General features: G+C 34.0%; 1 protein-coding gene across 2 annotated transcripts in view; it reads right to left on the reverse strand.

The window, feature by feature from the left end:
* The window catches only part of LOC143255207 (caskin-2-like), a 277,737-nt gene extending 264,925 nt beyond the window's left edge, over positions 1 to 12,812 (reverse strand). Inside the window, exon 1 of one of the 2 annotated variants that reach the window (XM_076510498.1) lies at positions 12,085 to 12,812. In XM_076510498.1, coding sequence (XP_076366613.1) covers positions 12,085 to 12,178 — 94 coding nt within the window. In that variant the 5' untranslated portion in view covers positions 12,179 to 12,812. The remainder of the gene's footprint in view (positions 1 to 12,084) is intronic. The other variant, XM_076510500.1, reaches the window with a different exon arrangement.
* Between the last annotated feature and the right edge of the window lie 1,109 nt (positions 12,813 to 13,921).

The following is a 13,921-nucleotide window of genomic DNA, read 5'->3' on the forward strand; positions in this document are numbered from 1 at the left end:
CTATCGTAATCTTCATACTAAACTTACTTTATTTCACCTGAGCCAGGCGTGGCCTACACCTTTCCGAGTCAGATTGTAAATCCGAAGGTTCACGGTTCGCGTACAACTGTAATAGAAATTAGAAGGTTACTCTTATTGAACAATGGGCCTAGACCGTCCTTATTACATCTATGGCCCCATAGCGCGAGGTGCGATTTTTTTTTCTGTACGAGACGTTAACAAGTGAATTTAGTATCTACATTCCGAAACGCTATTCCATTAATATAGCAAAAACAACTGGCAGTAGGTGTCCACTAGCTTTCTTTCTTTCCCTATAATCCATAGATTTAAAATTAGAGTTGTCTCTCTCTCATAAAGCCTTCGAGTGAGTATGCGCCAATATTTAACACTCCTACGAAAAGACGTTTCTAGTCCTGATTTCTCCAAGCCCGTTCCCCTGGCTGTGGTTTCGCTAGATAGTAGATAGGGACAGTGGGAATCTCGTTAGTTCATTCATTAATGGATTTAAATGGCAATTTCATTTAAATACAAAATTATTAGCCTAATATTAATAACCTTTCAAGTTGCTCTGGGGCCTATTAGGCCCCACTTTTCGTAGGAGTGTTAAAAACCTCTTAGTAGAACCTGAATTTAGAAGCTTCCTGATGACATATTCAGCATCAGTTATAGAATCCCAAGTCTGATAATAGCTAATCTAAACAGGATTCATCAGATTCAATAGTTGAGCACCCTGACATAATCCACGATTTTTTTTTCATGGGGGTGGAGTGAAAGATCACAAACATTCCACACCTGTGCGCGATATCATTGGTCTCCGTCACAGAATATTCGATAAAATAAGGAATGCGATTGATTTTTGTAGGTGTTGAAATGCTATATGGAAATTTACATTATTTGACCAACAACCGGTGCACGTGTGGAAATATACTAAGATAAGAAAAAAGTACGCTGTTCGTCAGGTTAAATAAAACCAGTGTTCTGCCTATGACATTTTTTGAAGTTATTAACTTTCAAAATTGATCAGATAATTTATAGACACCAATATTCTGAAGTACCTATAGCCATTTCTTTAGCATACAAATTCAACACAATTTTTGAGTGGAAGTTATTCTTCTATAATTTGACCACAAACAAAGCACTGATTTATGCGGTAGTAATGCGCATATTTACCTGTTACCAACTAAAATAAGTCAAATTTTCATTTTACGTTTCATAAAGGGTTAAATACACTGCACAATTATGCACAAATTAAAACAACGCAACATTTTGAGAAATAAACTACCCCAAAGGGTTTGGTTTGAATTTCGCGCAAAAGATACACGAGGATTATCTGCGCTAGCCGACCCTAATTTAGCAACGTAACGCTAGAGGAATGTCAACTAGTCATCACCACCCACCGCCAACTCTTGGGCTACTCTTTTACCAACAAATAATGGGAATGATGGTAACGTTATAACGTCCCCACAGCTGAAAGGATGAGCATGTTTGGTGTGATGGGGATTCGAACATGCGACTCTCGGATTACGAGTCGAACGCCTTAACCCACCTGGCCATGCCGGGTCCCCGCCCCCAAAGGGTTAAGAATAAGTTGAACCATAAAAACAACTTCTACACATCAAATACAAAAAAAATGGAGGTAAGTTACAAGTTACAAGATACAAGATAAGTTATAAGGTCAAGTTTTAATTCAATTGATTCGATGTTCTTTTACCAACTTTTTAAAGAAAGCTTTACGTAGCGTATTGATAAACGCAAGAGCTTCCTTCAGACTGGACTATTTTCCCCTTCTGTTTAGCTTCGTGATGACGTTTCCATACCTACTAAGGAATCATCACAAAGCCTAAAACGTCGTCTTTAATCTAGAAACAAAAAAAAAAAAAAACGAAAAACAAGCAGACACCAAGACAACAATTTAACACGTTTTTCGATCTATAATTTATTGTTACTCATTAGACTGAAGGTGATTATATAAACATTTAACTTTGTTTTATCTTTCCTATATCCTGTGAACTTGTGTCGCTAGAAACCAGGCTTCGATAACTGTGGTGAGTAGAGCACAGATAGCCCTTTGTGTAGATTTATGCCTAATTACAAACAATAATACTAACCTTCCTATATCCCCGAGAACCCGGCAGATCGTAAATATAACAGCAGATACTGTTTACTGCAGCATACTTAAAAAAATGCGCTTTTCTTTGTCAAGAGAGAAATTTAAGGCTGTGAGAAAGTACGTGTAACGTTAAATAAACACAAACAAGAGCATCGAACTCAAGTGAAACATAACACCTCTATTCTCTCAATGTGTTGCTCTCACCACTGTCACCGACATCAGCAGTTTTTGCAACGGATATTACTCATTTTTAAAATATAAATATACATACATAAATTTAAAAGTATACAAAATGAATTTAGTTTGTAAACTAGAAAAAATGATAACAAAATGCAAAATCTGAAGTGATTTGTTTTGTTGGATTTCGCGCAGTCCGCCGAGAAATGTCCTCAATTTTGATAAAGGAATATAGACAGTAAACACTACACATTATCGACTCCTCTTGGGCTATTCATATCAAACTGAATACTGGTATTCAGTAGCACCCACGGGCTCAAAGTGTGAAGCGGATAATTTTCTTTTCTTTTGACAACACAGTAAGGGGACGCGAAGCATGCAACCTCAGCTCCACAATTCACTACGCTAATTACTGGACCACTATTTTACAGCAGTAGAGACGTAAGAGTTAAAAGTTAACAGCGAACCTATAAATACTGTTACTTTGCGGTTTACCTGATACTAAGATAAAATATCCTGCAAACCGAAATTCTAAATACTTCAATCTCTAAAATGAATAGAAAGCGAGTTATTTTTTACACATTTTACTTTGTAGCTTATAAACTAGATCACATTCGGAAATGGAAGGGCCAGGTTTCACTTATAAAACAGACCACGTTCCAAAATGAAAGAGCAAAGTTTAAATGAATTATAATCACAGTTTTTACCAAAAAAAAAACACGTGAGCTCTCGCCAACCTTAGATGAGAAATGAAAGTATATGCAAGAGAGGTTGTAGCCTCCATAGCAGCACATTCAACAGTCTGGTAGATACTAGACTTCATCTTGAACAATTTCCAACTAAAATTACGTATTATTGAAACAGTAACTGTTGAAATAGAACAAACTCCATATTTTCGATTAGGCATTATAAGATTTTACGCAACCGACATAAAAAGCAATTAATCATAATAAATGTATTATTCCACACTGAAAGACAAAACACAAAACCAAATTCCACTCAAGAATCTGTAAAGCGAGTACTATAACCAATAAAACAAATAAATAAATTAATTTCCATGTTTTGAAATTTATATGGCTACACTACGAAATTACTAGTACACTATACCAACCTATATGTAAAATAAAATCGTTTCGTATTCACTAGTGACGGTTTACATAATAGAAACTAAAATATCGTTGTTGTTATAGGTGAAATATGATCAACTATTCGTAAGTTAAATAAGCCCCTGTTCATAGACACTTCTGAACGTTTCAACATATGAACATTTTACTTTAAGCTGAGGGCAAAAAGCGATAAAAATATCGTACTGTAATACAACAAAGACCGAACAACCGTATATCAAACATCGATTCAAAAAAAAAAAAAAGTATCACAACGCATGCGTGAAGCATCGTACTGCACTACAGTGTGGTTGGTTGTTGACTATAGAATTATCGATGCATTGTTAATATAAACCGCATCTGCTTTTATGAAACTTTTTGTAAACACATTTTTTCTAAATTATTTGTTATAACAACTAGTGGTTAATTTGAATCTTAATATGTATTTCGTCCCACTGTTACACTTGGAATTATGGACGTACTATATAAATAAACATTTAGTGCTGATGTCAATAGAATATAATGTGTTATTCATTCGTCCCATATTTCCTATATATAAACGATTTAACTGAAACTGGTGAAAATTTCACTTCGCAAACTTAAGTTAATTCACACCATAATTTGTTTTGTTTTAGCGGTTTAGTTATATAAATAGTACCTCCATCACTAGTGTCAGATGTATTCCAGCCAGCCTGATGTGCTCTGGTATCTCACGAAACACCAGATATTACAAATATAACTTGATTGACATATTTTTACACATTATTTCTTCCCTTTACTCATAGTAGTTGAGCTTACCCTTTAAGGAAGCAACAACTGTAAACAAATGTTAATAATGTTTCTCTTTCTTCTTTGTTATCAAGTCCTTAATGACCACCCCCCTGTTTCACGGAAAGCAATAGAGTTAACTACTTACGCCTTTAAGTTCAAAGCCAAATGTCTTCAGAAGTGTGAAAATGTGCTCTAATTCAGGGTCTTTTTAGCCCCCTACTCAGACAAAAATCCTCAAACAAAAAATGCCAGATATACATGGTCATACAATTTCCAGTTACGATACAAAAATTATGGTAATTGAGCCAACCAGCTGTATGTGATGGAGCCATAAGTCTATAAAAGGATAAAAATGTGCCCCGTTTCCTTGGGTTTCTTTTATCATCGTCCTCAGACAAAAATTCTCATAGTTTCCAGTTGTCATTAAAAAAATTGCAGCACACGAGCCACTCAAGTCTGAACGATGCAAACCAAAAATCTATAAAATATTGGAAATTGCCCTGTTTTATGGGCTTCATATCTCCTTTTTAGGACAAAAATGCTATAAGAATATAGCTGATGTGAATCAGATATTTTCCAGTTACCATACAAAAAGCTACGGTAAACGAGCCAGCTATCACGGAGTAACGGATACTGACACATAATGTATAATCTTGAGACAGTGGCAAGTTCTCAAGGTTACTGAACAGATGTTAAAAAACCATTATAATTAGGTTTGGTTTGAAAACATATGTATGATGGGGAGATGTAACTGGATAGGCACCGCCACAATTTGTGGTGGGGGGGTCCTTTATTAGTCTCCCTTTTCCAATATTTAATAATTTGTTTACTTAGAATTTTCACGCAGAGCAACATAAGATTGTTTATGTGCATCCATCTATCGTTGTGAACTGACAGACCAGGAGGAATACTTACTTTGACTTTAAAACAGATCATCTTGTCTAAATAAGTACTTGGATTTGGCCGTTACTCTGTTATGTAACACACAACCCCCAAAATTCGGAGAGCAACGGGATTCGAACCCGAAACATTTGGATTCACAGTCCAGATAATCTAAACTCTGGACCACGCCAAGTCCAATATTTTAACTAAGATTTGGTTTAACATTACATAAACACGTGACAATCATACAATTAGAAAATACAAACAACATTTTGTGAAACAACTCGAATGATGAAATCAAAAAGAGATTATTTCAGTCTTTTTTTTTATACATTTTTATATCATCATCCATCCCTCGAGTAACAATCGTCATCTTTTCACAAATTTTATGTTAAAACTGATAATTACAGAACTTTTAACGCTAGCACCTGAAAATTAATAAAACACAATATTTTAAACAATCTTTAAATAGGAAATATTACAGGCCAAAACGTAGTACTTATGTTCAGTCAAACAATATTAAACCTCAACCAACTGGATGATAAAAAATATTCCAATAAAATGATAAAAGCCTAATGATAGCCTAAAATACCAGCAAAACTAAATCAGTAATATAATAAAGTGCGATAATGTTTTGCAACATTAATAAATCCACCTTCACGCATCCATATTTATTTCTATTATTGTATATTGATGTTCCAATATTTCTCGAGGTTGTCACTAAAGCATAACACACCCACAAGAAACTGTATGATAAAAGTACCAATCATATGGCAAGAATTGAAAGATGGGTGAAAACACACCAGCAACATTGAATGAGTAATAACGATATTATTACAAAGTACGGAAGTGATAAATAATTGAGAGATAAAAGACAAATAATACAAGAATTTCATTTCACTTAATTAACTTCACCAGAAAACAGTAACGTGTTTACACTATGTTTTTTGTCATTGACCAATCAGAAAGTACCACGTCTACAAAAGAGGTTGTCAGTCATACTATATCCAACCATAGCAGTGTTCAAATCGTGGCTTACAGTATTGAATTCCCACATGTAAAACATCTAGAAATTAAAGTATCGGTTGGTCAGAGATACACTGTTTCAATAGAAGCTACATAGAAACCATAAAGAACGTGCGTGAAACTGGCACTTTTAATTAACATAAGTGTGTTAAGTATCTCAGGGTATGTTTTTTTACGAAGCGAGCGACGATCGAGTACAGATCTTATCAACAAACTTGCTGTAAAAACAGGTGTAAATCTTACTTCAATAACAGTAAGGTACACATTAGTATAAAGTGGTTTCAATGAACGTATAAATGCTCCAAAGTGCTGCCGAGACAACTAAAATGGTAAGAGATGTCCGCCAAAAACAATGTAATAAGCAGTGTTAGAAATGTGTGTTTTAATAGATGAATCTAAGTTCAAATTATCTGGAGAAAGAGGGCAGTAACAGACTCAATGTATAACATGTACATTGAAGCATGTTGGAAAATACGTACAAGTTCATGGCTGAATTTTAGTCAACAGAATCGGTGATCTAACAAAACTGATGACTACTAATAAGTACAAACAAATTCTGATCCATCATGCCATTCTTCATAAACACAGGAAGACGATGCTCACAAGTATACACAGAACAAATGCACTGAAACAATATTTTGGTGAAAAACTGACTGATGAAACGCTTATAAAATTTCGCATGGCTTGCAAAAAGTCCATCTATGAACATCATTTAGGCTATATGGACTCGCCTAAAAACTAAGATCAAAAGGCGACAAGATACAATGAATAAATGATGGGGAGGAATGACATATTTCCAACAGTATCAACAATAGTACAATGGTAAAGTATAACACTATCAAAAATGGTGTATTACCCTATGTAATCCAAAGGGATCACACACAAAACACTAATATGCTGTACAATTAATTCCGTTTCCCTTCTGTGATAACGTTTTGCAACGTTAATAAACTCGCCATTATAATTGTCAGTTCTCTGTTTGTGACTCTTCTAATGTGTTTCACTTGGGCGCTTCCATATTTATTTCTATTAATGTATAATGATGTTCTAATATTCCACAAGGTTGTCACTGAACCATAACAGACACAAAGTATTAAGACATAACAGATTACCTTTGCATGTTCCGCCAACAAGACAAAAGGCGTAATGCAACGAAACAATAACTTTAAAGACTTTCATTTCGCAAAAGTAACATCAATGAACTTTCACTCATAGAAAAAAAAAACTAAAAGGAGTGCTTTTGGCGTCACTATACGCGCGCACACGCAAACATATATATAATTTATTAAGGCTTTAAATTATTTTATATTTCAAAATTCAATTATTTTTCCAGTCGTAACCTTAAAATCATAATAGAAATTGACAGTGAAAGGTAGTAGGATTTTAGACATTGTCGATGTAAGCATTCAACTCAGCACTACCTTTTCATTTTTTACGACCGCTAAGTAGTTTCTCCTCAGCGTTTGGATTTTGTCTGATAGATGGGACGTCCACAACCCTTTTGGGCGCTACCACCACAAAGCATTTCCGTTATGACAAAGATTACGACTGAAAAATGACATTGTAATTAAAATATAATAATAATTAAGGTTTAATTTATATTAAATTCATCTTGTTTTATGGTACTGATTATGATCACCTATTTACACATAATGTAATTAATATCATAATAGTTTTCAGGCAGTTTTCTTTACTACACGTGCGTACGCGGGTATATGTGTTCTAAATATTACATGTCAAAAATCACTGTCCATATTAAATTTTAATCATAGTCAGTAGGCCTGGCATGGCCAGGTGGGTAAGACACTCGACTCGTAATCTGAGGGTTGCGGATTCGAATCCCCGTCACACCACACATGCTCGCCCTTTCAGATGTGAGGACGTTATAATGTGACGGTCTATCCTACTATTCATTGGTAAAAGAGTTGCCCTAGAGCTGACGGTGGATGATGATGACTCGGTGCCTTCCCTCTAGTCTTACACTGCTAAATTAGGGACGGCTAGCGCAGATAGCCCTTGAATATCTTTGCGCGCAATTAAAAAACACCACAGTGTAAAACAAAAAAAAAGAAATTAGTAACGAAAACCTTAAATAATAATTTGCAAAAGAACTATTAAACAATACACCACCCATCCACTCACCTTCACCAAATTCAATTAAACACTCCATATATCGTACAATTACCATACTGCAAAATTTTCAAATTACTAATTTTTGAAGCTAAACAATTTCTACACCCAACAAAGTTCTTCGGTGTCGAATTATCTATTATTTATTTGAAAAGTTTTGAAATACAAGTTTCCTGAACTGAATCCATTTGTTACAAATCTGCTCGTGGTGTTGAGAAAAGATAAAATATTTCTGACAAGCAAGATATGAAAAACTGTTAACAACGGATGGACTGGTAAATAGGTCAACATATCCACCAAAAGCTAGAGACAATATAACCTATGTTTTTCACGCTAGGTGGAGCTCAATGCAATTATAAAATAGTACTTGCAAGTGGCAGCAATTTTGAACAACTTGCGTTGGCTTTAAAGCGGAATTTGATCTCCTACATCATTATAACATTAGGCTCCATGTCGCTAGTTGTGAGACACTGCAGACAAGACGCACGGTCTTTTACCATTCCTTATACAGTCCTGACCTCGTACTCTGTGACACCATCATTTCGGTCCTCTCAGGGACAGTCTGCAAAGACAACACTTCCAAACAACCGTTGTTTCTTAAACCAGTTGTGTAACTGCATTTTTCAAAATCAATATGACGGCCACTAAACAATGGAGTAAGTCGACTGTGCTTTATTATAGGAAAATAATACCTATCAACATCCTAAACGCCGTTGACACACGCTTATACACGAGATAAATCCTAAACACCACTGGTGTACGTTTATACACAAGATAAAAAAAAATTCTGAATATCTTTATAATATTAATAATATTTTTCCATACTTTTATAATCGTTGGATTTAGTGGGAAATTTTTCATTTTACTTGTACGTCTTATCACAAACACTTCGTAAAATCGTAGTAGCATGAATAACATAAGCAAAACATGGCATTTTCATTAAAATTGTCTTTTTTTTCGGAGTGCTTCTTAAATAACTATACAAAAATTAGTTTAAAAAAAGAGTTACAGATCATCCAATAAATAAAATCAAGGTTTATATACTTCATTGATAGATTTTTCCAAACTTTGAGTAATAATTGTGATTAACGCTTATTAATCGGAAAGAACAGATACTTGACGGGAACGTTTATACATTTCAACCAATACAAACCGTTTAATTTCAGTGAATTAACTATGAAGTTAGTATTTCTACAAGGACATCACGTAAATTCGTCTGTGAAGAAGCGAGGAGTAAGGAGTGAGAAATAGTTTACCCGTTAAGTGAACTGTACTGATAAACTTGAAATTAGTTCTCTCAACGTAAACTGTCGATAAAATATTCAGCTCCAGACCAGATAGAAGACTCAATATTGTTTGTAAGTTTGTAACACTTTTTATATCTAAATCGTTTATTTATAAGTTATTACACAAAAATATTGTGTATCAATCTTGTTAGCAAATATCTTAAATTTGATACATACCGACATATAATTAACTTCTACATCCAAATCATAAGACATGATAAATTTAAAGATTTTATCAGAGATCTGAATCAGAGACAAAACTAAGTAACAACAAAATCATTCAACAATCTGATGTTGACAGTTGTTGATTAAACCTAACTATGATAGGCCAACATGTCAAATTAGTGTTAACACGTCACTGTTTTTTCAAAAGCCTAAAGCAAACAAAACAAAAGCAAGAAAAAACACAAGATCACTCAATCATTCTATTCTTTTATTAAAATTAATCATTTTAATACTAAAATATCGTGACACGAAAACAAAAATATGGAAACCTATTCAAACTTTCAATTCATAGTACATATTCTTACCAAGATTAACTGAAAACCTTAACTTCTCATTCTTTCTAATCGAAGAGAATTAAATTACAAATACCCTTTAGGTTTCATAAGTGCTAAAACCATCTGCGAATAATACATGTTTTGGGCATAAACTCACGAGTAACCATAAGGAACAAAACCTGACTTTCTACACATTTACTTAAATGAAAAGCCATTAATCTCGAGCAAAGGTTTTCAAATATTGGTATAATACTAATAGTACAAAGTGAAACACAATATTATAAACCATAAATGTTTTATCACAGTGGGACTACTACATTAGTTTTTGTTTAAAACTTTTTTTTTTTAAATATTCAAACCAAACTGATATACTTGTAACGAAACCTAACCTTTACATTTCATGCCCGGAAATACTGACATATATAGAACTAAAACTGCAATCTCTAAATATTAATTTTCCAGCACCGGTACTAATCATTTCACACACACATAAATGTAGCCTGTATTTTTGATACACAAAAAATACAATTAAACAAATAGTGCAAAAGATTGCTTCCACGTTTTTTTTTTCTATTTACACAATACGCATTTATAAGATTAAAACATGTACTTTCATGGATAATTCCGAGTCCGCTAGCATGAATTTTTAGAATGAATTATACATCATGTCACCAAATAAATGTGCGTCGACAACATATAATCTGTAAATATCGATTTCTTAGACTCAGTGCGTTAGGATCAATCGCTGTAGGCTACGTAGGTTTCAACGTCAGGTAATCTACGTAATCTATAGCATAAAGAAAGGCAAGTAAATACCTGCATTTCTAACTGTCATAACAAACTCTAGAACTGCCGATATTTTAAGTTATTAACAAATAGGTCTAATTAGCAGTAAGTTTTATTTCGTTTTTCTACTACCAGTGTTTTGATTTATCAGTAGCTTATCAAAGAATTAGTAATATAGGCTACAGAAAGGATTGAAAAAATGCTACAGAGTAGGGGTAGCATCTTTAAAAAAAAAGAATAGTAAAGAACCAGCGTTTGACATACTTAACTAAAAGTACATATCGAATTAATTTTGTTGTACGGAAATTTGACTTAAGAAAACAAAATCGGTAAGTATAAAGGTAAAAGTACAGCGTATTAATTCGTATCGCTGCTTACGCGTAGACATGAAATTATAAACGAGACAGCAGAATTCAGCCTACTTCGAGAAAACGTTGCCCCAGTGTTAAGTCAATATATAAACGTTTTTCTATATCTTTCTGAAATTTTCCGACTTATTCAGCTTTCAGGCTTTATCCCAATATTCAACATATCGCTTATAAGAACCGTCTAACACAAGTTTTTATAACTCATAAGCAAAAGAACAACCATAATTGTAATTAACCTTGTTAATAATAGCCTACGCTAAAAAACACATATTTGCCAAGCATCTTTTTAAAGCGTTATCAGATGTATAAACAAATTCTTTTTCGTTTGACCTTAAAATGTCACATAATACTTGTTAATTTCAAAAATAAGTGATACGTTTTCTTCAACATCCAGAACTATAATACTGTTTCGTTATAAAAAAGTTTATTTGAAATGAAAACGACGAACGTCTAGACGTTTAGAGTACTGAATATAAACACTTATCCTGAAAATTAAAAATGCGGTTGAAAAAAGTATTTATGGAAACGTGCTTAATTTGAACGATATAGTGATAGTTTTATTTTGAAATTAAACAAGTACCAACGCAAATTATTGGTATTTTTTGGTTAGAAGGGTTTGAAAACTTTAATTTGATTATATTAGGAACACCAGAAATAAGAAGCAAAATTATAGCCTGACGACTGAAGATAACGGTTCTAAAAATGTTTGCAAAACTTAATATTCCTCCGCCAATTTTCGTTATGCGTATATATCGCTTTTTTCCCTCCATTTTTCACATTGTATATAAACCCTAAATTTCAAGTTGATTTACACACTTATGCCTTTCAAATTATATAAGTACAACAACAAAAAATTAAAATATACATAAATAATAATACAGGTCTACAACTACGGGACCTTAAGCCTTGACCATGACTTTTATTTTTAAAAGTAACATTACTTACTATGTTTTGATGTTTTGTACTTCATCAAAATACGTGATAACGCCGATAAATCTTCAGCTTTAATCGCTTGAAAAAGCTCGTGTTCTTTAACCATGGTTTATATCATCGAGTAAAATATTATTTTCTCATCTAAGTCCGTGTGGAAAGAATCGTTACGTTTTAATTGAAATTTTTATCACTAACAACGTAACGTTAGCTGACAACTCGTTCGTTTCCCCGAACCCAAGAAGTACTTAATCAGTCGTTGACCGAAGAGCAACAGTTTCTTGTAAAACCTTTCGCATATCACTTGTTATCTAAACATCAAACTGATGCTCACTAATGTAAAACTAGTGCCAACACTCTTTCGTTATTTCTATTTATTTCACTGCCACAAACCAAACGTTCCCAAACTGCTTATTGTTCGTACCCGATCCAGAAGTTGTCCTGATCAGCGAAAATCCTTCAGCTAACACACTACAACTTTCTCCTCTCTCTCTCGACGTGAAGTGCTGCTCTGCCTTCAGGTTCGTTTACACGTTGCTCGATAGATACACTTGACAAATACGCATGCGCTTAGCTCAACCAATCAGCTGCCTTTCAAGGAGTTGTTTTTGGCGGGAATTAGTAGTTGATTAAAATGGTGCGATATTCAGGTATTACCACAGCTAAACTGTCAGATGATGGGAAAAGTTTACCACCAACAGATACGTAGTGCTAAGTTATAGTTAACAATGTACTTACACTATTAGCAACAAATGGCAGGGGCAGGCCATTCCACTGTGTGATACATTCGTGATGCTCTGTTTTTTGCAATTAGGTGTGGAAAATTAGAAGACATAAGGGATGTAGTCTGGATAATTTGGATCTTTGAGAGAAAACTCTTTTTTTTTTATAATATTTTTAAATGTAAATAACTATGAATAAAAGCGATACTCCAAAATAATTTAGCGCTAACATATTAAGGTACTATTCCTATTTGCAAAGTTAATTTTATTAATCTAAAATTAGGGTTAACTTAAAGTAATTCTCACGATATACAGTAAACAACCATCAAACATTTTGCAACGCGTCGGTTTTAAGCGACTGGAACTGACGTTAACTATAAAACCTTTATTACTTGTGAAATGTTTTTTCAGGGTTATAGGTTAGTCGTAAACGCCAATCAGCCATTAGGTACGAATTAGGTTATTTATATTGGTATGTTCAGCCTTTCACTTTCATAACTCTTGCAGTTGTATTATGTAAATACAGAGATAAAGTAACAGCAAGGGCTCAAGAATTGATTGGTCGTGCTACAAACACGTAGCTTCTGTGATTGGTTGGGAATACTTTTTATTTTCAGTCTTCCTTCAAATAGCGAAGACTTGTTCCAATTTATAGTCAGTGGAGTTGTGCAATTCTCATGATGATTATTAAGAGTCATTATGTAACAGGTCACATGTTTTTTTATTCCAGTTAAGTTTATATAGCATCTTATTGATGCTTTAAATATGTGTGACATTAATCTGACAATAGCATCTTGTTAATATTCTAAGTACGCGTGACATCAATTTAACAGTAATGACCTATGCATTAACTGATGATTGTTTGTTTGTTTTCAAATTTCGCGCAAAGCTACGCGAGGGCTATTTGTGCTAGCCGTCCCTAATTTAGCAGTGTAAGAGTAGAGGAAAGGTAGCTAGTCATCACCACCCATCGCCAATTCTTGAACTACTTTTTTACCAACGAATAGTGAGATTGACCGTCACATTATAACGCCCCCATGGCTGAAAGGGCGAGCATGTTTGGTGCGACGGGGATTCGAACCCGCGACCCTCAGATTATGAGTCGAACGCCTTAACCCACCTGGCCATGC

Source organism: Tachypleus tridentatus, chromosome 7, assembly GCF_004210375.1.
Source record: "Tachypleus tridentatus isolate NWPU-2018 chromosome 7, ASM421037v1, whole genome shotgun sequence".
Taxonomy (NCBI): Eukaryota; Metazoa; Arthropoda; class Merostomata; order Xiphosura; family Limulidae; genus Tachypleus; species Tachypleus tridentatus.